This window comes from Podarcis vaucheri (genome assembly GCF_965113315.1).
Source record: "Podarcis vaucheri genome assembly, chromosome: 5".
NCBI classification, from domain to species: domain Eukaryota; kingdom Metazoa; phylum Chordata; class Lepidosauria; order Squamata; family Lacertidae; genus Podarcis; species Podarcis vaucheri.
In genome coordinates this window covers 34337457-34364947 of record NC_138763.1, presented here as the reverse complement: position 1 = coordinate 34364947, position 27491 = coordinate 34337457, and the positions used below count along the sequence as shown (strand labels likewise).

Genomic DNA, 27491 nt, shown 5'->3' with positions numbered 1-27491 from the left:
GTTCTCTGTGCTCCTCTAAAATTCAGTGGGTCAACCTTATTTCTCTCTGAAGCACTGAAACGTATCACTGAAACTGGAGCACTACCAGCAGCCATATGGATTATACCACAATAAGACATCTGAATAAGCAATTTCACTTTACAGTGGCTTTGGGGAACAGAAATCCAGTACTTAAAAAAAAAAAAACATCCCAAAACTCCCATGTCCTATATAAATTAACATGTTCTTAAACCAATTCACTAAAATATAACAAGATTGAGTTCAGATTTAGGGAAATAAAAACACCAAGGCTATGTAAATAAAATACGGACATGCATTCCTAAAGCTCAATTAAGTGAAAGACAAATTCTCTACATGACTACTTATCCCTCAGATACAGCCAACTCAGTACAGTCAGGGTAAATAAGAGAGTAATTTAATGCATTTGAAACTGTGAGAAAGACTGACATCTCTATTCAGTCAGTGGCGGAGGAAGCGCTGCACGCCCAGTGGTGAGTACCACCCGCATTTTGTCACACACACCCAGTGGTGACACCCAGAGTGGCCCGCACCCACCACATACCCCTTCCTCCGACCCCGTATTCAGATCTATCTTAAATTAGTAAGGTAAAGGTAAAGGACCATTAAGTACAGTCAAAGGTGTCTATGGGGTGCGGTGCTCATCTTGCTTTCAGGCCGAGGGAGCCAGCGTTTGTTGACAGACAGCTTTCTGGGTCACGTGGCAAGCATGACTAAACCGTTTCTAGTGCACGGAACACCGTGACGAGTGATGAGTGCCAGAGTGCATGGAAAAGCTGTTTACCTTCCTGCTGCAGTGGTACCTATTTATCTACTTGCACTAGCATACTTTCGAACTGCTAGGTTGGCAGAAGCTGGGACAGAGCAATGGGAGCTCACCCAGTCGCGGGGATTCAAACCACCGACCTTCTGATCAACAAGCCCAAGAGACTCAGTGGTTTAGACCACAGCGCCACCCATTCCCTTCCCTTCTTTTACCTTTTAGTAAAGATAGAGAGAGGTCTGTCATTGGGCAATAAATGTTGCCGCCTGGCTAAAGCGTTGTGTGTTAGTCAAAACAAGGTTAAAAAAGGCCAGGATTCTAAGATAAATTTTTGCATGCAGCGAAGAGCATTACATCCAAATTCCACATCAACAGTTCCTACTGAAGAGCCAATATGCTTTTTTAAACTGCATAACAGCTTGCCATTTCAACAGTGGGAGCTGCTGAAGTGAAAACAGAAGTGAAGCTCTAGGCAATGCAAACGGTGTGCAAAACGCACACATAGGTTCTTCTGAAAACCAGCCAAGAAAATATTTTCTAAACTCACAATGAATGGAATCCAAATATCCACTTTAGGCAAGCCCAAGGGTTTGGCACATGATATATTTTGCCTTTCAAACCCACATGCCATATGAAAAATGCTTTTGAAAAACTCTCCATCAACCTACCCAGTTTAAAGAGTGGTTTGCCACTTGACAAAGGAGACTACAATATTCATTAGCCATTCCCTTATAAAAAGCCTAGGTGCTTAAGGAAAATTCTTGATGATATTCCAATACACAAGCTAATACAATCCATAATTACAAATATTTGTGGAGTTTACTAGGACTCCACTGGTATTAATTTTGCATTGTGTAGTTTTTGAATTTGATGGCCCCAAGAGTGCATTTCCCCAAGTTGACTACAGGCTCTTTTACAGAGAGATACCAATCGAGGCCACTCAAACAAAAACAAAAACAGAAGACCATAAAAGTTAGGAAAGATATTGAGCAGTACATAGTCTACATCAATTTGCAAGTCTGCTGAATCTACACAGAGGAAGAGGCCAATTTATTTTCCTTTTCCAAGATGCTTAGCCAAGAATGTGAAGAATTTAGAATGAACTGAACCAGCAAAATGTGTAGAGATGGTGTTATTAGACATTTATAGTTACTTTAGAAATATGCTAGCAGCAGACGGCAGGACCCTTCAACTTTCACAAACATACAAGAGTACTTGGAGCCAAGAAACAGCATAAAACTGTATGGCATATTTTAGAGGGCACACAAACACAAGCTTGTTCAAATGACAGACAAATTCTCTTTGACACAAACAAGGAAATAATTTTCAATTGCACTCTCCCCTCAAAATGAAACTCTTGTCCATTAAAAAGTTTGAGGGAGGAGAAAGATGGATGTAGGAAAGTTCTCTACATCATTGCTGTAATTATTACAAATAAATAATAAAGAACAAGAACATTCAAGAACATACCTCGGGTCACAAAAATCCCTTATAACGCACTTTCCCCCTTTAGAATAAAACCGAAGCGGCCAAGAAAAAGAAGCACGTTTTGAGAATTATGCAAAGCAGTGAAAACTAAGATAACTTTTGTAATCCGGCATGGTGAAAAAATAGGTTGCAAGCAGCAGCATAACAGAGGAGCTGACCTTCAATAAAGTCTTTGCAAAGGCTGCCCCAATAAGCCCCTGCAAATATGTGAAAGTATTATCTAATTGTTTGCTTCCCACTGAAGCATCCCCATCCATTCACTTATTTCATATACAGCGGTACTTCGGGTTACATACACTTCAGGTTACATACACTTCAGGTTACAGACTCTGCTAACCCAGAAATAGTACCTCGGGTTAAGAACTTTGTTTCAGGATAAGAACAGAAATCATGCTCTGGTGGTGCAGCGGCAGCAGGAGGCCCCATTAGCTAAAGTGGTGCTTCAGGTTAAGAACAGTTTCAGGTTAAGAATGGACCTCCGGAACGAATTAAGTACTTAACCCGAGGTACCACTGTAAAGCCTAACAAATATAGACCAAAGCGGTGAGCACAATGGCCATTTACATTTTCCCGCAAACTGGAAAGCTGGGGTGCAACAGGGAGAGGTGGGGAGAGGTGGGGCAGGAAGGTGATGAGGTTGGGATTGTGCGGGCACACTAACAGAAACCTCTCTTAGGGCTTTAAAGGTTAGCACCAACACTTTGAATTGTGCTAGGAAATGTACTGGGAGCCAATGTAGGTCTTTCAAGACTGGTATTATGTGGTCTCAGCAGCAGCTCCCAGTCACCAGTCTAGCTGCCACATTCTGGATTAGTTGTAGTTTCCAGGTCACCTTCAAAGGTAGCCCCACATAGAGCACATTGCAGTAGTCCAGGCGAGAGATAACCAGAGCATGCACCACTCTGGTGAGACAGCCTGCAGGCAGATAGGGTCTCAGCCTGCGTACCAGATGGAGCTGGTAAATGGCTGCCCTGGACACAGAATTGACCTGCACCTCCATGGACAGCTGCGAGTCCAAAATGACTCCCAGGCTGTGCACCTGGTCCTTCAGGGGCAAAGTTACCCCATAATCTGTTAGCCACCATCCATCCTCCAACCACCTCCAGACACTCACCCAGGAAAGGTCCTGCCTTCACTGCCTTCACTGGTTCTGATTTGAAAGAGAGGTAGAGCTGGGTATCATCCACATATTGATGAACACCCAGCCCAAACCCCCTGATGATCTCTCCCAGCGGCTGCATGTAGATGTTGAAAAGCATGGGGGAGAGGACGGAACCCTGAGGCACCCCACAAGTGAGAGCCCAGGGGTCTGAACACTCATCCCCCCCCACCACTTTCTGAACACAGCCCAGGAACAGTGTATAACAGTGCCCCCAGCTCCCAGTCCCTCTAGACGGTCCAGAATGATGTTATGGTCGATGGTATCAAAAGCCGCTGAGAGATCCAGCAGAAGTAGGAAACAGCTCTCACCTTTGTCCCTAGCCTGCTGGAGATCATCGACCAGTGCGACCAGTTTCAGTCCCATGTTGAGGCCTGATTCCTGACTGGAAGGGATCCAAACGACTAAACAACAACTACAACTACAACTACAGCATCTGAAGGGGCACAACGTTCCCATCCCTAGTCTAGATTTCAGCCAATGGTTTCATTCATATATATACACAGTGAATCAAGTTCAAAGTTTCTTAGTTAAGTAAATTATTACAGTGGTGCCTCGGAACTCAAACGTAATCCATTCCGGAAGACCGTTCGACTTCCAAAATGTCTGAGTTCCGAGGCACGGCTTCTGATTGGCCGTCAGCTTGGTTTTTGCACAGTGGAAGCCACATTAGACATTCGTGTTTCGAGGAACATTTGAAAACCGGAGCACTGACTTCCAGGTTTTTGACGTTTGAGAATGGAGCTGTTTGAGTTACGAGGTAACACTGTATAGAGAAACAAGACTACAATCATGCTGTTACATAATATACTCATGGAAGTTTTGGTAGATAAGCCCTTTGCAGGGAGAGGGGTAAAATCCTGTTTTGTCTGTGAAGTTGTTCCTATTTTTAGCTATCTGAACACAGCCTTGCTCAGGGCCATTTCTATTTGCTTACGGTTCATTTTCTATTCAGCCAACTTCTGTCAACTTCCAAAAGAATTACAAAGCATTTTCTGTATAGATAATATTTCCCAGGTTAACCTCAATTGCTGTAAAACTTTGAGGTCCTTTTATCTTCCTTTTAAGATGTTAGAAGTTTCACTGAAAATACAGCTACAGTGTCCTGGCAAGAGTTCAGTTGATAAAAACTCCTAATGGGAAGGGGCTATTTTAAAAATATAGTTATAAAGGTGAAAGTTAAAAGGTCCAAGCCTTTGTGATTTTTTTAAGAGCTAGCACACAAAAACAGAGAAAGTTCATAAGGAGAATAATTTAGACATCCTTTTTGAGGCTAAAAGGAAAGAAAGTGGAGCTAAGAAAGATGCAGCCAACAGTATTTGTACCTTTTCAGACAATGCTCCTTTTTGCTCACTGGTTTTATTTAGTGAGCCAGATCGCCCTATCTGCAAACTCATAGGATAAATTTAAAACGAACTTAAAAGCTTAGCCTTGCAAGGTGTTTTTGATTTTTTTTAAAAGGTGTGGGTTTAGTCAACCTTCATGGTGTAGAACTCGAAGCCTCTTCATATATAGAAATATGCACATGGAAAAGGCCTCAACATACAACACTGGCAAAACTCCATGTGGCAATCCATTTTTGCAAGCCTCTGCCTACTGATCCTTAGAGCAGGAGTTAGACCTCACTTTGACAGAACAGAATAAAGTTGAAGGCCATTGATGCTTCAAATCCAGACTGGGAAGCAGCAGATTGAGAAATCTAGATCAGCCTGAGTTCTCCTCCGCTATTTTGGCATCACAGTGATAGCTGCCTCAGGCAAAAAAAAATATTTGTTTCTATACCACCAAACATAAAAAAGTAAAAAAACTCAATGTGATCACCAACATAAAATCACCAAGGAAAAGAACAGTATAACTTGCAATTCAAATTAATCATGAACTTAAGCAGACCACCCCTCAGGGATAATTTGAGTGAACAAATGAGCATTAAGCAGGCTCTGAATCACCAGGACTGTGGATATTTATTGAGAGTGCATGCCAAGGTCTTGTTACACTAAAGGTGCTGTTTTTAGCAAATGTAAGATGAACCTTATGAGAATGCAGCAGTACTGAAATTGTCTCTCCCAACTGCAACTCCCATCATCCCCAATGGTCAGTGGTGGCCAGTGGACAGGGATGATAGGAGTTGTAGTGAAGCAGCACCTGGAGGGTACCACATTGGCCATCCCTGATTTAATGTATGAAGCACCAGCTGTAAGTGTAACACTGTACAAACACAGGTGCAATCCTGTCCAAGAGGAGGGTCACAACCCATCTATCTTCAACTGTACTCTAGAGCTATAAATGCAAAATCTTTGCTCCTGCCTAGTGAATGGGAAAGCTGCTTCTATATAACACAAAGTGTTTTTACAGAGATCTCAAAAACTGGACAGATCAGAACCCAGTTTTCAAGCCTGACTTTGAAGAATATAGTTTTGCAAGGCATTCCATCATCAATTCAACAAGAACCCAGTCTGCAAACATTAAAAAACCTGATACTCTATAATTAAAGCTTCCACTGCTAATCTACATTTTTGCATACTTCTAAAAAAGAAGCTTAAAACCACAAAAGCATAAAATAATACTCACACATTAATTCCACAGAGTTTCTAGCCTGGAAAAAAATGTTGGGGAAGGAGGACAGAACTGCGGCAACATGAGGTAGGTGCTACAGTCATTTTAGATGTTTGTGAGCCCAGCACACTCATCTTACTACAGCTGCAAATTACAGATATCAGCAGCACCATCACCCAGATGACCTTATTTCACCAGAAGGTTACAGGACAGGCAGGTGCAATTTCTCCCCGACTGCACATTTAGTATGGAAGAAAACTGTTAAGCTGGCAAAGCTAGAAACATGTTTAGGTGTTTGGGAAAAAGAAATCAGAAGTGTGGTGGAACACTTACGATCAAGTCCGTTGATGTATCTCATTGTGATTTCACAGTGCCCCCATACCGCACTGACTATAGGATAGAGTTTTTTCCCTTTTAGTCCCCTGAAGGCCACTCCGAGGTACTGTCCATCCACAATGAAGCTAAGCGTCCCTTCATCCATATCCAAAACCACCAGTAAGGAGTCTGGGAGTACAAAAGACTCGTCCGGTTCCAAAAATACGGGATATGTCACCCCAGGCTGATTTTTGCAGTTGTGATAAAGTTTGTTGCGCCCAAGGTCCCAGCCCCATGACTCATTATTGCTACCAACCAACGACGTATATCCTACAGAATGCAAAGGCGCTTCTGCCGTTGACACTCCAACCACAGCGTGTGTTCCTCGCTGCCTGGCGGGCCAGTGGATCTGCCAAACATGTAGGCCCCTCGTATACCCAACTTTGCCTCGGATGCAGTCTGTGCTTTGGGCTACCGGGTGTCTGTGAAACGTCAGTTTGTCATCTTCCTTCACAAATATATTTAAGGATCGGTCTTCATTGTTCCAAGCGTGCTTGTATTGGACCTCCAAATGGGCCGGGGGCATATCCAGCAACATATCCAATCTCGCAGGCTTGCAGAAATCTGGACCCCTCAGTTCTCTTTTGACAGGTCTGTAAGGGGGTTCCCGGACATCGACAGACTTTATGCTCCCTGAGATTTTTTGGCCCATTGCTTGGCTGCAGATTGCTTGGCTGCAGGGAACGAAGGGTGGATCTGGTCCCAGTGTTAACTCATGAAAACACTTTCAAGGTGAGCCAGTGGACTCTGTGCATGTAGACTGGATTTACTCTTGACTTCTGGACCCGTCTAGAGCCAATGTTTTCTGAGAATACACTCCTAGGGGGGAGAAAAAGTAGAGTCTCTAGTTAAAAAGCAGTCAACTTATAACCCGCATATGTATTCTTTAAAAATTTCTATGATTGGAGCCAAGTTATTTTAAAATGAAGAACTGACAATTCTCGGCTTCATGGGCTTTGTACAACAGCGGCCACTAGCCAGACTGTCAGCAGGATATATTGAGCCTGCAGTGTTCCAAATACAGACAGCAATTTCCGTCTTTTCATAATAGACACAGACATTCCACACCTTTTGCCCTTCCACCCATATAGTCTAGTCAGCGCTGTCACATTGTACAAGAGCTTTTCTCTTCATTATCAGGTATGCATGAGACCATCCATTTTCACTTGTGCTTCTTTATATTGCTTCAAAAATAAATTCTTTCGGCAAGCTTTTTACCTCTAGCATTTCTCTTTTCTAAATCTGCCTTTCTATTCCGAATACCTTGTAAAGGAACCCAGACTAGCATAGCTGGAAGGTATCCCTGGATGATAGCAAACAGCTGTGAAACTTGATACTTCACCTTTTAAAAAAAAAGTCATGCCCCTTAAATAAATATATACGGCAAAACTTGTTTTACGATTTGTGATGGGCTTCTGAAAAGGAAGCTGGAGAGATTTAACAAATGCTTATGGTTCTGAAACGTCTTTTGACCAGCCCATCCTGTGGATTGTTTGGTTTGAAAATACAAATGGAGGTGTTAAGTGGTGCTGCTACTATGTTGAAAAGCCTGAGCAGGATACTGCCTGCAAATGTATTTATTTAGGCTACATACCATGCCAAAAATCCACGGGTCTTTGACATGAGGTATTTCCCATCCAACATGCTTTTCGATGGTGCATTACATTAACCATCTTGTTGAAAAAGAGACACTGAATATTCACTTGTATTTGTGCTAGGGAGCCACAATGAGCCACAAGTTGTGTGCTAAGACAGCTCTGTGTGTGTGTTTAAGGACACCCTCTCAAAAGGTTGCAACGTCCACACAGCTCAAAAGAAAGCTACATGTCTTAAGTTTCCAGACTTCAAGTGATGCATATTCACACAATTCTGAATGCCCACAGCGCCACCTGAGTCCCCTGATATTGATGGTACATACCTTTAAACTGCTCTTGTGTCTCTTTCTCCTATAAGCCACTATGTGTCTAAGTGTGAATGATCTTTTTTAAAGCAGTTCTTTCTTTCAAAGCTTTTCATGGTGGAGAAAACACATCTTTGGGCCACAGAAAGTGGCAGTGTTCTCAGCACGTTTCCTAACCTATTCTCTAGTGCTCACACTACAAAAACAATCTGCTCCAGGACTCTAGACAATGAAAGTGAAGGTAAGGCTAGAAAATCCTCGCACCTAGAAATGCCTTCACACATGAACACACAAAGAGGTTAGTAGATACAGAATTCCTTGCAAATCGTCATACTGCCTATAGTCCCTGGAGGAGAACAACTGGCATAGCAGCTTATAGCTTCTTAACAAGATTGCCAATATGTGATGCTGATGCAAGGATACAAACAGTTAACCCGGCCACACACACAAAGCCTTGCACATTTATGATTCTCCTCCTATTATGGGTGAGAGGCAAAGAGGCTATGTGATTCCTCCAAGTTCGTTTCAATGGCATGACCTCAAGCAAATACAAATTCTTCCCAATAAACTGACGCGGGAATGGAAGAGAGTATGCCCAGAAATCAATATTCAGTTTTCTTCCATTGTGGGATGCAATTCATAGTACCAAAGGTAAGCCAAAGGGCAAACCTGCCTGACTAACAGCATTGTGATCAGCTCCCCTTCCTGACCTTTTGCAATACAGAATGCAATTTTTTTTTTCGATGTACACAGTAAGGAATATTTACACATGGTGCATGTTAAACAATCTCCTCCTGATTCACTTGCAGATTGCAAAAGCACACTTTAAAAGTTATCCTATATTACATGCCAAGTTCATGCCTTTACTGGTTGTTGTTTTTAAGCCATGGTAATTTTGCTCAAGACACATCCAAATTCCCATTCCTCTGCCAAAACATTTTATGTTTCTGGTTAACTTTTGGCATTTACAGAAGCCGTGTACTACTGGCCACCTCACATAAACTGAACACAGTGGCAAATGAACAGGGCACTAACACTCTGGTTAGCTCTGCTGAAAGAAACTGATTCATTGCAGAAGCCTGTGCATGTTTACTCAGAAGTCAGCCTCTCTGTGATCAACAAGATGAACTGCTGGGTAATCACGTATAGGACTGCAGCCTTACTCTTTTGAGAGAAAAACCCCATTAACTCCTGTAAGAGGCAGAAATATTTCTGTAATGGTTTCACAAGCATCCCCCACATAGCTGGGAAATGGTCAGATTAAAAGCCCGGCATGCACCCAGCAGTGAGCAAGCCAAAGCCAAGCCGGAAAAAGAGTGTCAGTTTCACTTTCCAGCACTCTCAGTGGAGCTGCCAAGACATTAAAGAATGTTATTCTCAGCACTAACAGTTAAATTGAAATCTTACCCGAAAAATTAAAATGGGGAGATGCTATTTCACCGTTAAAAAAAAAATGCAGCCTGATACTGGGACAAGATAAGCATGTCAGACTTCCTGCAACACACAACGCTACTGAAAACATCCGGAAAACATTTGCAGATCTAGTTATGATCATTTCTAAACATCGAATTAGATGCACTCTTTGATTTGCAGCAAATAAAACCATACAGAGATATTGAATGGATAGCAGAATTATTCCATATAGAGATATCAGGGGTTTGGACATGTTATGTTTTTCTTACTATTTTTACTTGCCCAGGCTTCTGGTTTTCCTTTTTCAATGAAACAAACAACACCCTCCCTGTTTATACACACGAATCCCTCACTACTACAGTATTGTAAATAACTGTTTTAGAGAAGAGCTGGTGTTTCGACCCACTTGCCCAATATGCCCACAAGTCTTACCCAGCCTGGTCCCACTCGTGCTCTCTAGATGTTTTGGAGTATAATCCCACAACCAGAGCACCTAACGGTCACAAATGATGGGAGCTGTAAGTCCAAAACTTCTGAAGGACTCCTTGCATAAAAGCCTTCCTACAAAAAGAGAACCTCACAGTGGAATCTCCTGCTCAGGGTGGACCTCAGCACACACAGAATCACAGAACTGTAGGAGTTGGAAGGGACCACAAGGCCATCAAGTTCAATGCCCTGAAATGCAGGAACCTTTTGCCCAATGGGGCAGGTAAAGGAGGTAAAGAACCCCTGGATGGTTAAGTCCTGTCAAAGGTGACTATGGCATTGTGACGCTCATCTCACTTTCAGGCCGAGGGAGCTGGCATTTGTCTACAGACAGCTTTCTGGGTCATGTGGCCAGCAGGACTAAACCGCTTCTGACACAATGGGACACCATGACAGAAACCAGAGCGCATGGAAACGCTGTTTACCTTCCCACCACAGTGGTACCTATTTATCTACTTGCACTGGCGTACTTTTGAACTGCTAGGTTGGCAGGAGCTGTGACAGAGCAACAGGAGCTCACCCTGTCGCGGGGATTCGAACTGCCAACCTTCTGATTGGCAAGCCCAAGAGGCTCAGTGGTTTAGACCACAGCGCCACCCGTGTCCTTTTTGCCCAACGGGGCACTCAGAGCCATGACCCTGAGATTAAAGAGCCTTATGCTCTACTAACTGAGCTATCCCAGCTATCTAACATGGCAAAGGGAAACTCTTCCTTGACCCAAGAAGGACCCCTTTTATCATTCCTTACTCAACCCTGCATCCTCTGACCACCACCCCTCCCAAAGCCTATCAACTTGATACTTCTGTAGAAAATCCCCCCCCCCACCCGGGCACACCTTCTGTAGGCTACATACATATGCCAGTTCAGGGGCAGCTCTCATTGTTCATACAAGTGACATTATTTGTGCAAACCAATTTTCACACAATTTCTATCTTTCAGGTCTTCTTAAAGGCAGTAGCGGACATGGTATCCTTCCCATTCTGCACATTCAGATAGAGAAGAAGAGAGGCGATGAATTAAAGGCAGTCAAAAGGGTGGGAGGCGGGGAAGAGTTCAAACAAGAATGGATGTGCCATGCAGAGAATTCAGCAGGGCAGTACTACCGAAGCCACCAGAGCACAATTCATCTCTGCCAACACACTTTATTCCTCTCCGACACAAAACTGTCACGTTGCAGGACTGTGGCTGCTTTTAGAAGCGATGGCTTTTAGTCTGGGATGAGTCACTTCTGAATGTTAAGAGTGAAAATGCAAGGGGCCCTTCTCTTTAAAGAAAACAACGAACCTTCGGTCTGGTCAAACTACACCTGCGACAGCCTCTGATGATGACTTTGAAGCAGCAACAGGCTGCTATGAGGGAGGAATTTCTTCAGGTATGCTTCTGGGAAGGCATGCCTCTTTCAAATCCCTTTGGGAAGTCACAAGGAGAACATGAGGACCACAGTTCTCTCTCGTTGTTGCTTCCCCAATGACCGGCATTCAAAGGCAATTAGTAGCCACTGATAGCTTTACCTTCCATAAATTTGTCTAAAGCTCTCTTTCAAGCCATCCAAGATGATGATCATCCACTTGTGCCAGCAAATTCCATAAGTTAACTATGTGCTGTATGAAGAACTGCTTCCTTTTGTTTGTCCTGAATCGCTGCCAGTCAGCTTCATGCGGATGACCTTGAGTCCAAATGTTATAAGGGTGTGTGTGTGAAACCTTTCTTGTCACTATCTCCTCATAAGCAGATACCCCCACCAACCCCCAAAACAGAACTAATACTATTGCACCTCGCACCATTTCAAAATTATGTGCAATGCTAAAGCGAAACAAAAAATCTGTACAACTCAAAACAGTGGGGAAAGGAACCACAAAGGGCTGGGGGATACACAAGACACAGCACACCAGTAATATAAACTACCCGAAATATTTCAGGAACTGACATTATTACTGAGACATCTGGAATGTTAATTTAAGTCAGGTGTAACTAATCTGCTCCGAGAACAGGCCCAGAAAAAAGGTCACAACCTTGCCTTGTAAAGACAAATAAGTTTTTTCTTAGAAAGCAAATGCCGTAGCATCCAAACACTCGATTGAACCGTCAGACATATGGAGATGGCCTGAAGGGATCGTATGTATAAATATAGAATAATGATACATGAAAAGTATAATTATTAGCATTGCAAAATTATCACCTCAACCGTATGACCTCTCAACAAACTAATGATTCCTCAATGCTCCATATCCACATTTGGCAGCAGACTAGGGACCCGTTTGGCAACAGGATAGGATGCAGAAGAAGCCTGTTTAATTGTATAATCATGGTTTGGCTACAGCTGGATTAAAACTCTTGTTGCTACAGGCTACCTTTTTTTAAATTCCTGTTGCCCAACAGTATACTAGCATTACCGTGGTTTTCTACACAAATGGAAGCTCCCAGATCCCTGTCACAATGACCTTTAAATTTGTTCATCTTATTGTAAAAGTTTCATATTAAAGCAAAAAACTTAACTAACTAACTAACTAACTAATTAGTTTCCCCATTTGTTAGTACCTCTTCCAGTTTTGTTTTCTTCAGTTGTAAGTTTCCCAACCATTTATGTTGAACCGAGTGCTTTTGGTAAAATACTCTTCAAGTATTGTATTGACAGATATTGAAAACACTGAGGTCTCTCCTCCAATTATTAACTCTATTCTGTGTCCAGACAATGCTTGATCATTTATAATAAAGGGGCTGAATCCGTCCACTTTATTTATTTCCCAGTTTTGAAAAATATGAGTATACTCTTCTATACTGTCTTGTTATGGTATGATATTAAAAATGGAAGTTTGTGTACTTGCAAGGTCTAGAATCATAGTTCTGTTTTCCTATAATGTTACCTACGTATTTTGGAGAAGAGCAACTAGCCCCTATCTCCTGAAAAGGAAAGCTAAAAGTCTGACTCAGTTATCCTCAATAATATTTTGCCATGTAAAGTGGCAGAGGATACAGTTATGGGTTTGCTGTTGTTTTAATTACTATTATGTCTTTGGCTTTTTAAAACACTTTTGCACCTCAACTTCCAAGTCTCACACACAAGGGCATGCAGATTCTGGTAGCTTTTACCCTTTAGTAAAGGCAATACCCTCAGCAAAAATGGAAAGCAGAAACTGGTGAATAATATGCTTTCATTAAAGAGTGATACTCTTAACATTGAAGAGAGCTGCCAATTGTATGAGAGAGATTAAGAGATTGCACATTGTTCCCTGAGGAAGAGGTTTGCTAGTATAATTTGGAGGAAGTGTTATAATTCAGCCAAGCACTAAAAATGAGGTTGATTAGTTTGCCAATGACAAAAGGCAAGAATACACCCCACTGAGACCTGGCATTCTTAACTTTCCAAGTTCTACCATCATCTGTTGATTATGTGACAATAGCTTTCAGCACCACAATGGCTAAAAAAGACTTTGGTGGTAAAGGGGGCTGGGGGAGTAGAGATCTCTTTATGCTATGGGGCAACACTCTTAAGAGAATTTCAATTATAAGAACGTGAATGGAGTCTGAATGGATTCTACACATTAGTTGCTGCTGAGGATTTACAGCTTAGTATCATGTTTCTCTGAAGATTCATGCTCTTGATTTGCTTCTACTGCAGTCCTGCAAAAAGACTCAAAAACCACAAACACCAAAGAGCACAACTAAAAGCCACAGTAGCGCCTTAACATAATCTAACAGAATTTTCTTTGGCAAACTATTTTTTCAGAAGAACAAACTGTACCACTGAAGACAAATTAAGGCTTCTGAAGGTCACAAGATAAGGCATTATCTATCTATCATCTATCTATCCATCCATCTATCTATCATCTCCCAGCTGGCCTCTCACTAAACTGAAGGGTGAGACAAAATCATTTACGACCACAATAATCCCACAGTATAGAGTTATCTGCAATGAATTCAGTGGGACTTACTTCTGAGTAGCCAAGAATAAGGGCAGACGTCAAATATTTGGATTTGACTACAAATTTATATGAGTAAATTAATATGAACCCTTGAAAGTTGTTAACAATTTATTCAGCAGCTGCCTATTTAGAAAGGCCCCTGGGAGACCGGTAACAGGCTGGTTAGTCCTTAAAGGAAATGGTACCCCCCTGACCGTTAGGTCCAGTTGTGGACGACTCTGCAGTTGCGGCACTCATCTCGCTTTACTGGCTGAGGGAGCTGGTGTTTGTCCGCAGACAGTTTTTCCAGGTCATGTGGCCAGCATGACTAAGCCGCTTCTGCCAGAAATACCATTTACCTTCCCACTGGAGCAGTACCTATTTATCTACTTGCACTTTGACATGCTTTCGAACTGCTAGGTGGGCAGGAGCAGGGACTGAGCAATGGGAGCTCACCCCGTCGCGGGGATTCAAACCGCCGACCTCCTGATCGACAAGCCCTAGGCTCTGTGGTTTAGACCACAGCACCATTTGCATCCTTAGGCTGGTTCAAAAGCTGTGCTAATAATACCACCAGGTTGATACAAATATATACTGGCCTATTTCTACCTCTCTCTTTTTTTAATGGTGACCCAGGCCATTCGTTGTGTGAGAATGTTCCTCACAACTGTGAGTGGAGTGGATAGAATTCCACAGGATATGCGTGAAACAGTCAAGATCCAGTGATTCACAGGCATGCACCTCCAGATGATGGATATGTGAGGCACCATTTAGGTCCCCAGGCATCTTCACTTGGTTGCACTTGGCCAATAGCCTGGTGTAAAATGTGCCTGGCACCTGGGTAATCTTGAACACTGGTTATGGAACAACTTGTCCCATGATTGGACCAGTCCACCATTTCAGTCTGTTATTAATGACCGTTTGAAGGGTTATTGTGAAGAGGAAGGCAGAGACCAGACAATCTGCCTTGCATTATTTGGGGAAAGCATGCAATACAAATATTAAGATTCTATTTCTCCGCAAAAGTTCATACGCAATTTATGTGGCCAAAATTTTACTTGCTTCTATAGAACTCCTACAAAGTTCCTAGACAAGGTTTGATAGATAACAGAGTACACTAATAATACATTGAATAAGACATGAACATTTTTAAATAGCTGCTGGAGAAGCCAAGCGTGTCTTGTAATATGAAGTGCCACCACATATTTAAAACCTCTGTAATTTAAAACAGAACATTTGGAAGTGATGCACATAAAACTTTCTATTTCATACAGAGCAGCTTTATTTCATTAAAAAGGTGCAAGTGTCTGTGTGGAAAGTTTAAGCACAGGGGATATCTATTAGCATTAGAAAGTTAATTGATTTAGCCACAGGCCACAACAAAATATTTAAGCAAACAGAAAGCACAACAAATTAAACAGATGTAAGTTGTTCAATTTATCAGCAAATAAACCATGCCCATATTTACAAACTCCGCTCTTACTAGAACTTCCAGGAAATAAAAAAAGTGTACTTGTGATAAAGCACTTAGCCCTTCTATCATAATCAAGAGTATTTTGTCTCTAGTTATGTTATGTTTCTTGGAAAGAACAGTACAACTGGAGGACATCTGAGTACATGGAACATTATAGGAGGACATGAGATTTTCCTGAAGCCTACACAAAATGAGATTTTTGGTACACCAGAAGGGACCTGGAACATCCACAACTGTTTGGTGATAGGTCACTGCAGCTATCACATTTTACTTCTCTAATAGGACTTCCTCCTTCACCGCTTTTGCTAGGAGAAGAAAGATTTGACCGTCAAGGCCCTTCCCATTATGTTGGACTTGGAGTGCAAAATTCAGGCATATTATGAGAACTCTGAAGGGCATATACAACTGCAGAAGTTTTCAAAATACATGTCAGTGAAGCAGGACTGGATTTGTATTTGCATATAGTTTACTGAGTAAACACTATAGTAAATTTAACACCCACAATAATTATGTATTGACAAATACTTGGAAAGCACTAGTAAATGTAGACAGGGCCCAAATTTTGACAGCCTTAGCAGCTATCTATAATTTGTGGTCACCCAAATTTCACACACACATGCAAATTTATCCCAGTCTCCTGGTACACTGAAAAGAGATGGGGAGTCTGTGTCTCTTCCGATGTCACTGGACATCATCCCCAGCAAATGTTCAGTGATAATGGGAGTTTCAGTCGAGCAACATCTGGAAGGCCACAAATCCTGCATCCCTGATGGGAGGATGCTGTGGGAGTTTTGAGATGGTCTTTCACTTCATGTTAGGCTTTGAAAAAACCCAGAAGCAGTGAAGTTAGTTGCTATTCCTTCTAATGGTCTAAAGTCCAATGATGTGAGAAAGTGACTGTGTCTCACAAGTTCTCTATGGATTCCAGAAAAGCTAAGAGAGAGACACAAAGTCTGTCTCTCTTGTTGGCATGAAAGACCCAGTCCCTCCAACTCCTCTAACTGCAGGGGAAATGTCCTTCACTTTGTACTAGCATCCAGGGCAGGTAACTGCTGAAAAGATTTGTTGCAAAATTTCTACCACAATGTTTCTTTATAAATTCAAAGCAACTTGAGAAAATGACCAACACAACAATCAGCATAATAATAATAATATACCAATACTAAACACTACACTAGAATGTTGGTGAAAAGCCTAAAAGCACACATGAAGCTTAAAAGAGAGGGAACCAACCACAACTTTCTAGGTAGAGAGTAAAAGACATGTAAAATACATTGGTGGTCCCCAGAATCTAGCTCAGTGAACAGATGTGGGGAGAATGGTATCACATTTTGCCTAAGGAATCTCACTGCAGGGTTAGTTCCCTGGAACTGGTCCCTGGTGGTCTTCTTGTGGTGAACTAAATTGAGACATGCATAGGATTGAGTGTACAAGACTACAATCTTAGGCTGAAATCCTAGACACACTTACCTGAAAGTAAATCCCATTAAACTCAATAGGACTTACACCTGAGTATACACACATAGAATTGCACTGATGGTGGCAGAAACTACAGGCACAAATACAGACTTCTGTGAAGGTGTTTTCAGCCAAAGGCTCTTAAGTCCAATTTAAAACATAACTCAGCCCTGATGCAGACTACTAAAAGGGGAGGAAAATGTTTCCACAGAGCAGCAATCTGTGCAAAAGGAGTAACATTTATAATGAGCTTATCATATAAACCAGACCAACAATAGGGAGTCTATCTCACAGACACACCACCTGGCAGGACCTGGTATGCATTCACATTCCATATGATTCAGATAGATGATCCAATAAACCTAATTACAATCATTATCTCCAGTCACCCCCTACATAAGCTTCCAACACATCAGCTCTGAGATAACAGCAGCCTTGTGGGAGTACCCTCTGAACTGGTCCTAGTCTGGAAGTTCCAAGTCAGCAGCCTGAGTACAACTTTGAAGTGGATTGTAAAGAGATCTAGCCAGCAGCCCACTCCTACGATTGGCTTAAGATAAGCACCACAGTACTCCTGAGTCTCTGAACCATCCTTTTCCACTGGTACTGGACTTGGTTCAGTTTGTTTTCCAATCCTCTCTGTGCTTCCCATTTGTATTCTCATCCCTTGTGTTTTGAGAACTTTATTCCATGCTTTGACAAAGGAGAGATGTGTACACTCAGGGTAATGATAGTCTGTTTGTTGGAGTTTTCTAAGGGGAGGAGGGTATTCCTGAAGAGTGAAAGAGACAAAGAGAAGGTGTCTATTGTGTGGACGTGGTTTCAGTTAAAAATCATGGTTTTGCAGTGCACTCTTTTGCACAGGCATAGGCAAACTCGGCCCTCCAGATGTTTTGACACTACAATTCCCATCATCCCTGACCACTGGTCCCATTAGCTATGAATGATGGGAGTTGTAGTCCCAAAACATCTAGAGGGCCGAGTTTGCCTATGCCTGCTTTTGCAGATGGAGTTGCAATGCTGGCTTTGTGCATACAGTGCTGGTCAGCACTGTCCTTTCTACTTCTCCATTCACAGAGCTAGGGATCTTACCAATCTTTTGCAAATTCAGGTAGGTAGCTGTGTTGGTCTACCTATCTGAAGAAGTGTGCATGAACATGAAAGCTTATACCTAGAACAAACCTAGTTGGTCTCTAAGGTGCTACTGGACAATTTTTTAATTTATTTCAGTCTTTTGCACAATTCAGCTGCATCAACCAGATACCTTGCAGTGGCATAAAACACTGTCACCTTACACCCAAGACACTCAGCTGCTATCCTAGGCAGGTTAGCCACTCCCTGACAGTGGATATTGCCAGGTTTTTAGTGATAAATAATGCTTTGAATGAATTCACAACAGCATCAAATTGAAAACTAAATAACTCTCGGTGTCCCGTCTAAGCATACTGCAATTTAGACTTTGTAAAAATCCACAACAAAGAGATTGCTGTCAGACTGAACTGCAAAGTTGAAGGCTATATTATGCCTCTCATCTACTAAGAGATGCCTGTTCAACTGTGATAGGGATAGAATGGGAAAATACAGCAAAGAAAGAGCCAAGAGTTCTGTATTCCGAATTGAAATTGTAGTAAGTGTGTGACCTGCCACACACTAAATTGCCCTTGCCTCCTGATTGCCCGATGTACCCAGAATTCAATCCAGTGCCTCATTCTGAATGAAGCCCCTATTTGAACTGGTTATAAAAGAGGATTGCTGTAAATGCAGTGTCATTCTTTGGTTTCCTGCCAAGCAGTGTTCCAGAGTCTGTTCAGCTGGCAGACAATCCTCTTTGCACAATGTGTCATCTGAAGTCAGCTTTTACAATACTGGGGAAAACAACCTTCATATTGCTCTCCACTCTTATTGCTCCACTTAAAAAAAAAGGAATTATGTGTTGTATATCATTCTGCTATCTATTTAAGATAAGCAAAGGAAAACTCTGCCTGGCAGGCTTCACTACTTACTACTATCAGCAACCCAGTACCTAAGTCAGGAACCTGTTTCTCTGAAGTTGCTAAAATAATGTTGGCACAAAACACTGATAACAAACAAACAAACAAACAAACAAACAAACAAACAAACAAAAAACACAAACCCCTTTGGGTAAAAGTCTCTATCCCACTCTGCTCTTTCCCAGAGGAGGCTGTCTCCCCAATCTCCAGAAATGAGAACTGCTTATACAGTGTGTCTCTGTCTTATCAGGATTAAGTCATAGTTTACAGACCCTCATCTAGCCTGTCAACAACCCCAGGCTAGATCCAGCACATCTACAGATTCTCCTGAGTCAGAAGGAATGGCTAGCTGAGTATCATTAGCTTTCACACTTCAAATCCTCATAAATGGAATCCTATGGGACCCTCAGCACAAAAGCTATGGGGCGAGTCCTTCAATGCTACTCTCTGCTAGGAATTCTCTATGTTGAAGCACCATAACACTGTGCCACAAATCCTTCAAATTACTTCAGGAGGGTGTCATGCCCCATGGTATCAAAAGCTGCCAAGAGGTCAAGGAGAATCAAAGGGCTAGTATTTTTTTCTGTCCAATAAAGGTCATCAGAGAGGGCAACCAAAGCTGAAACTGGGCCAGAGGTCAGATTGAAATGGCTCGAGATAATTCACTTTATCCAGATGTGCCTGCAGTTACCTGGCCACCACACTCTGGATTACTTTGTCCAGAAAAATAATCTACAAGGTGGAGGCTGTCCAATATCTCAAGGTCCATGGAGGGCCTCTTCAGAAGGGGTCATGGCATCAAAGCCTTTGACATAATCTTCTCCCACAAGGCATTAACAATTCCTTGGGCCCAGCAGGATAATTCTTAGCTAGCTTGTACCCACCATGAGATATTGTCCTAAACTTTTAACTTACACTTACATTCTTGAAAAAACATCAAATGTCTTTATGGTAAACTACCCTTCTAGTAACTGAAGGTGACCTTTCAGACCATCTTCCCTACCATCAACAGCCCACCAACAAACATTTTAAACAAGTATTAGTAGAATGCCTTTCTTCAAGCAAACAGGCACCATGTCTCAGGGGGAAAGGACAGTGTGATCCTACTCAGTGTAATCTTATGCATGTCTACTCAGAAGTAAATCCCACTGCATTCAGTTAGAATTTCTCCCGGGTAATGCAGAAAAAGGGGAAACTTCTTTAAAAGGTAACCTAGCATGGCATGGTGATAAGAACAATAAAACATAGAAGATCAGAGGGCAAGGGGCAGAATATATTGAATGTAAATTCAATGAAGGGGGGAAAAGTTGAATGAGAACACTAAAATGGGAGCAAAAACAAGTGGAACATGCTGAACTCTAAACTCTGCCCCCGCTCTACACTAATAGTATAGCAAAAGCTAAAAATGCACAGTTGTTGCATCAAAGAGGAAAATGAAACAGAGAAGTTAGGACACACATCAAGATTTGAGGAAAATAGAGACTCATGAAAGGACAAGCAGATGGTGATTGACTTCTGCAGGCACATAAGAGTAATTGAAAATGCAAGTCATAGACACAAAGAGGGTGGCAGACAACAAGCAAAGTATTGGCCACACATCCTTGGAGCAGATGGTTTGTGCTGGAATAATCCCATGCCAGCAAACAATGAGAAAAGCATGTGTGCCCAAGAAACAAGAGATGACAAGCGGTTGTCTGGACTGGTTAAGCCAGGACTGCAGGGCAGAGGGAGCAGTGGGGGAGAGACCTAGCTGGCAAATCCTGCTGCCAAGATGTATCCAAGAGGGCACCTTTAAAGTTAAATTCACAGGAGCCAAAGCTGGCATGAAGAATGTGCAAACTCAACATCTCAGCTGCTTTAAATGCCAATAAGCCATGTCATCTTCAACTTCCAACCTGGAGTCTTCTAGGTGTTTTTGACAACAACACCCATCAACTTCAGCTAGCATCTGCAGAGTACTAGGTTGAGGAAGGCTGATTCAGATAATCTAATTGCTTGCTATATACTGACATCCTTCATTTTTGCATTTCATTTTACACTGCGGCCTTGTTCCTGTCCAATAATCATAATGAAATAAGGTTTGCTTCTTGATTACAAAATGAGGCCATAGATCCCCGTGGAACAGCAGCCACTGCTAATTCTATGCTCTGCTGGCCTAAGGCCTGGATTTGCAAGTTCCACAGTATCAGAGAATTCCAACTTAAGCCGATGCAACACCAGCTATACTCCCTCCTCACTTTAAACACATGAAAAGCATTTTATCCTCAGAAGTTGAGTGGAAGCTGGGGGATCTTACCATCATAATTCATAATGAAATGTACAGTACAGCTTAGGAGTTGCACTAAAGTGATGTGCCTGTCATGGATGAAGATTGCAAATAAGGAATGTCAGAAGAACAGCAAAATTAGCTAGTGGCAACTCTGTGGTGTTCACATGTTGACACTGAGCCCAGATACATGTTGTCTCTAAACACAAGCATTTGTGTGAACAATACAGGTACATTCATTGAATATTACATGTGAATATGTGCATGTAATATACATTCAGTTCAACTATCTGTGTAAATAGGTACACAGGCTGTACACTTGTTGAATGTAACATGCAAGCACGCCTACTTTTTCAAAGCGAAAAGAGAAAGGACAGTAACAATTACCAGTAATAGTTACCAACTGCAAACAGCTTATTAGGCAAGCTCAACAGTTTGTAAGTTTTTAGGTTTGTAAAAAAAAAAGACAAGTAAAATAAAGTTGCTAAATTAGATCACTCTTTAGGGCAGGCATGGCCAAACTCGGTCCTCCAGCTGTTTTGGGACTACAGTTCCCATCATCCATGACCACTAGTCCTGTTAACTAGGGATGATGGGAGCTGTAGTCCCAAAACAGCTGGAGGGCGAAGTTCGGCCATGCCTGCTTTAGAGCATAGCCCTCCAGATGTTGCTGGACTACAACTCCCAACATTCCTGAGCATTAGCCCTCCTAGCTAGGGATGATGGGAGTTGAAGTACAACAACATCTAGGGTCATAGATTCCTCTCCCCCAACCTCTATGATATCAGAAAATTTTCCAGTGCAATCTGAAAGATTCCCAGTGCAAATGACCCTAATGTGCATGGGAACATTTTCCAAACATTCCTGTTGGCAAAGAATCCCAATTCAGAAGTTTCTGGAAAACCCACATCACTGCCCATGAACATCAAAGATAAATCCCATATCAGCTTAGACAGGTGGTGAACCTATTGTGGCTGTCAATTGCAAGGCTACAGGTCAGGGATGTAAGTGGGGTAAAAGTGCTTTAATATGCAGACAGGCCATGAACAGGAGAATTAACTCTTGCTCCTCCAAAGAATGACAAATCCAGCAGATGGAACACCAGCAAAAACAGGACACAAAGACTTTTCCTTTCAAAGGGAGTTAGACGCTGACCTACACAAAGTGGGACAAAACAGTATCTAGGGAAGAAAAGGAGACAGAAATAGTCGCCTGCTCTTGGAACATGGAAAATCCATTACACCAAGCTCATACTGCCCCTGTGCCACAAGAAGTCTGCAGAGTTAATAAGGAATGCCACAGACCAGCAGGATACAGTTTTCACTCAGCAAGCATTATGCTACAAGATGATACATATTTCTTTTAAGGTAAACCAAAACCTGCATTTTAACACTTTCCTCTGAAGTCTAAGCTACTCACCTCCTCATCCACCCAAATACCCATTATCTACACTGCAATTATCCAGAACCTGTGCCCTTTTGCATGTAATTTGGTATCCACTTACTTGTAAGATATTAAGGCTGCTGCTTATCTGGAAATTATGCATGCGCCCCAAGCAACGGAGATGTTCTGTAATTATCTTCAACTTTACATTGCTATGCAAACAATCTCACCAGGATTCGTGTAGGAGACCTATTATTATCCCAAGTAGCAAGAAACTATTAAATAATGAGATTCATTGGGAGCAATTGTCCAGGGAGTGCACAGGCAACCACTCCCGAGTCCATTGTTTCCCATAAACAGTTAATGCAGGGCTGTGGTTTTTCGTTTCACAGCTCCTAGTCCATCCACTGGGCTCCCTCCTCAGCGGTGTCTGAGAAAGTCAGAGTGCCTCACATGCATTAATAAATTAAGCCTCAGTGCTCTTGCGAGAGGAGGGGAGGAGTATTATTTTTCCCCTAAGTGCAAGTGGTGAAACTGAGCAAAGAGAGGTTGCCCTAGGTCAAACAACGAGACACTGGCAGGCACAAATGGAAGAATGGCTTCCATTCTTGCATTTTAAACCCCACAAGCCTATTTCTTATGAAAGCCATGACAATTACGTTGACCAGCAGCAATCTTCTCCCCCTCAGTGTATACTCACACAACTTCCTGCTGCCATTAGCAAAAAGTAAATAAACGAAATTGCATCACAAGCTACAGGCTGTCTGAGCTACGAAGATCTATTACCCCTCCACACACATACACACACAAAGATGAAAACAGTTGCAAGGCTGAAAAATAGTCCTTTGGGAGCAGCCAGTCTCTTCTCTCCGGATAAGTCATTTCACAATGCAGTGTTATCTCGTTATGAATGGATTCTGTCACCGAGGGCAGGCAAGCACTGTTTAAAGGGAGGGAGGAGGGAGCTTAGGCTGATTGGCGCTAAGGATTGCAGCTTGTAATCAAATGGGAGATTAAAACAGTTGCTCATCTGTGGACAAAGAACTTTTCAGGTGGGATATTTCTCTCTCACACACACAGCCCCCCACAAAAAAATTATTTGCTATCCTAAAGGTACAGGTACTAAAATCAGAATATTGTTCTGTTTCCCCACCACCACCACCCGCTTCCTTTTCCTAGAATGAATGAGATTTGGTGTCTGAGAAATTCAATAGGGGTCTTATGTGAAACCCCACACAATATAGCATGAGATATGGGGCGTTCTGAATGGAATTTCAGCAATTCTGCAGAACATCTCTGGGAAAGGCATGAGCAGAACTGATGCGATTCAGAACCCTCCAGTTCCTACAAATCTAAAAAGTCACCCTTCCTCTCCCCTCCCCACCCCGCTCCCGCCAGACAAAAAGAGCAAGCTTAGCTTTGATTCGTGAGAGAAAAACTCCTGCCTCACTTTTGCTAAGGACAACTGCACAAATCTCGCTCAGGACTCTTTCACAATCGCACGTTTGAGAAGTTGTTAACAAAACCTTCAGCGACTGCCTGTCACAAACCACTTGGCCAGGGACAATAAGGCGCTTATTTATCCGAAAAACCGTTTGCTTAGCTCGCTGCTACAAGACTGGACAGACCAAAAAAAAAAATTTAATGGGAAAAAATAGCCTACGCTAGTCATTCGCAAAGCAGACCCACTGAAATCAATGGGCACGTTTAAATCCATTGATTTCAATGAGTTTACTCTCGAGCATGGCCAGCGTTGCCTATTATCACATACGCCAAAGCAAGGACTGGAAAAGTTCTGAACTGCTCCATTAGCCCTTCGCTCCTGGGTCGCAAAAACGAGCCTTTTTTTTGCTCCAGCATCACCCCTTGTAACTAACTGGAGCTGAACAGAGCCGTGGCTATTTTGGAGTCTGGCTGTGCGTAAAGCAGCCTCGGGGAGCGGCCCCTCTTCCGAAAACTTACCTCCAAGGGACCAGAAAAGCATCTCTGGCTGGATCTCGGGTTATTACTTTTCTCTCTCTCTCTCGTCTTTTCGGATGTTCGAGACAAAATCCAGGAAAGCTGGTGGAGAGGAGAGGAGAGCGCGCGAGCCTCTAGGAAGGCAACAGACAACAACAGCACTTGGGACTTCCCGAGAGCATTTCCCTGAAAAGTGGCGGAGGCACCAGACGGATCCAGGCAGGTTAATATTCCGCGCACCACCCCCTAAAAAAGGGGGGGGGAGAAGGCTGCGGAGACTTTGGAGAGAAGTTGGAGACGACTCGCGCCAAGGCCCCGCTTCCCGCGCTCCACGCGCCCGCCGGAGACGACAGAGGCGCAGACAGGAAACTCCCCGCTGGAAACTCTTCCCCAGAAGGAAGAGTGGCCTGGGAGCGAGCCGGTCCTGGTGCTTCTCCGGGCTGCTGCTTCAAAGGCTGCCGTCGCTTTTGTGCCTCCGCTTTCTCCTCTGCCCTCCTCCTCCCTCTCCTCCTCCCTCCTTCATGACACAGACAGCCCAGATGGGAAGAGCCTGCCGCTGAAGCCAGGCCGGTGCCCCATCCTGAAAGCTGATCCTGCTGATCTCATCACCGAAGGCTACTAATCCAATGGCCAGGGAATTAAGAACAGATGGTGACGCCCCTTCTCTCTCTCTCCTCTCTCTTTTTTTCTAACCTCCCCCCACCCCACCGCAAAAAACACGACCATTTAGCCTACAGGCAGAGAAGCAAGCAAGCGCGTACACACACGCGCGCGCGCCCCCCAGACACTCGAGTCCACACCAACAGGCTGCAAAAGGGCAGCGGATCTCCTCGCCAACGGTGGCACAGGCTGCGTTTCCTGCCTGCGCGCCACACCAGAGTTCCCTGGCCGGCGTTTTACACCAGGCGGGGAAGCTGCATTATTTAACCCCTTGTGCATAATCGGTGCGAGTCAACCTCTGGAAAGGTGGGGGGTGGGGTGGTTTATGCAATTTTAGGCGCATGGGAGAGTTCTTATTACAAGGGTGTGGCTTGTCTATTATGTCACTAGCCATTCAAGGGTTTTTTTGTTTTAGAACATCCAGTTTTGTTTTGTCTTCTGAATGGGGTGTTTAGCAGAGTTATTTATTCTCTGGCTTTAGGGGACACTGAGGTGTGGTGAAGAAGTAGCAGAGGCATGTATTACTGTTGCATTTTTACTGCCAGGGCGGGGAAGAGCTGCTTGTGGGATTTTCTGCCTCCTGTGCCAAAAGAACCAAGCTGGGTACTACGCACCCTTTTGACATTTGCCGCTCTGTCTTGGGCTGGCTTGAGCTGACCGAGAGTACTCCTTTTTTCTCTGTGCTTTATGAAAAAGCATAGATGCTATTTTTCACTCTTGCCGGACATAATGGGAGCTCAACAAGTGGAAGAGCTGTTCTTTCTTAATTTGCATTCATTTAAATTGGGTCCGTCCTTTCAGTTTTTAAGTTCCAGGGGTTCAAAACACCTCTTTTCATGAGATTGCTTCCCTTGCAAATAGATATTACAATTTATCAGCAGTGATATAGTATTCCCTCCCCCTAAAAAATGTGATTTTATTTTCATTTGTCTTTCACCACCACCTTTTTCCAGGGCGGACCTGTTTTGTTGACACAAAAGGGCAGATTTAACAGATCCAGTGCTCAGTTGGGAGGAGTTCAAGTGTGATTTAAACATGCATGAAATAAAATATTTTGAAAAGGATTTTGATTTTTAATTATAGGGTGGATTATTCCTCCTGCTTTGAAGCCATTTGGATTATTATTAATAGTAATATTTTTATTATTTATACGCTGCCCATCTGACTGGGTTTCCCCAACCACTCTGGGCTTCTTCCAGGAAAATATAAAAACAATAAAACATCAAGCATTAAAAACTAGCCAATACAAGGCTGCCTTCAAGTATCTTCTAAAAGTTGTGCTGTTCTTTACTCTGAAGAGTCTCTTAAATCCAGTCTATCTTTAAGGCAGTTTTGTTTGAAATAGCAGTGATATTTCTTAATTTATTTACTATTTGTATGTATTAGCTATGTCATAATATACATTTTCTAGGCAAGGGTGTTTCTACTATAGCAATTGTGTGGAGCAGCTAATCGAAAAGAGGACTCATACCCTTGCAATATTGTCATGCTCAATGCTCTCATAGGCTTCCATAAATCAATAGGTACTCTGCTAAAGTTCAGTTTTCATTTACTTCAGTCATCTCCATTTCAGATCAACATATAGTTCAGCATACTGTTAAACCTAAAATACCATGTGTTGTTTCCAGTGCTGTGCAAGAGGTGTCCTCCTTGCACAATAGGATTTCCACTTCCTCTCCTCTTCCCATGCAAATATGCTCCAGAGGGCTTCCAAATGCTGGGGGTGCACAGGAGGACAGCAGAGGTGGAAGAAGTCTTGTTACAGAAATGGAAGTCTAACCCTACCCCCATGCTACCAAGACAATGAGTTACCGGTATTTATTCATTCTACCTTTATCCCACCTTTCTTTTACTGAACTCAGTGCAATGTTCATACATTTCCCGGGCATTCTCCCATCCAGGCACAGACCAGAACCTAATTAGCCTAAACTGCATCACGTGCCTTTGGATTATAACCCTGACACAATTGACTACATGGCCAATATAATATATAGTGTCTGGATGATTTCATTGCGGCCACTGGAATTTGGCTAGAGCAGCTTTTCTTGTGTATAGCATGTTATATATTGAAATAAGTACTGTAAGATTTCCTGCATTGCAATGAGTTGGACTATCCGTGTTTCCCAATCTGGAGTCTCCAGCTGTTTTTGGACTACAGCACCCATCATTCCTAGCCACTGGTCTTGCTAGCTGGGGATGATGGGAGTTGTAGTCCAAAAACAGCTGGTGACCCAAAGTTGAGA

The 27491-nt window shown here is 42.8% G+C and overlaps 1 protein-coding gene across 3 annotated transcripts in view; it reads right to left on the bottom strand.

Moving 5' to 3' along the window:
- SPSB4 (splA/ryanodine receptor domain and SOCS box containing 4) overlaps positions 1-27491 on the bottom strand; it is a 195670-nt gene that overhangs the window by 37688 nt on the left and 130491 nt on the right. Inside the window, exons 1-2 of one of the 3 annotated variants that reach the window (XM_082221940.1) lie at positions 24592-25435; positions 6315-7175 (exon numbers count right to left, since the gene is read on the bottom strand). In XM_082221940.1, coding sequence (XP_082078066.1) covers positions 6315-7008 — 694 coding nt within the window. In that variant the 5' untranslated portion in view covers positions 7009-7175; positions 24592-25435. Of the gene's footprint in view, positions 1-6314; positions 7176-11439; positions 11498-24591; positions 25436-27491 lie in introns of those variants that run through there. The other 2 variants (XM_082221942.1, XM_082221941.1) reach the window with 2 other exon arrangements.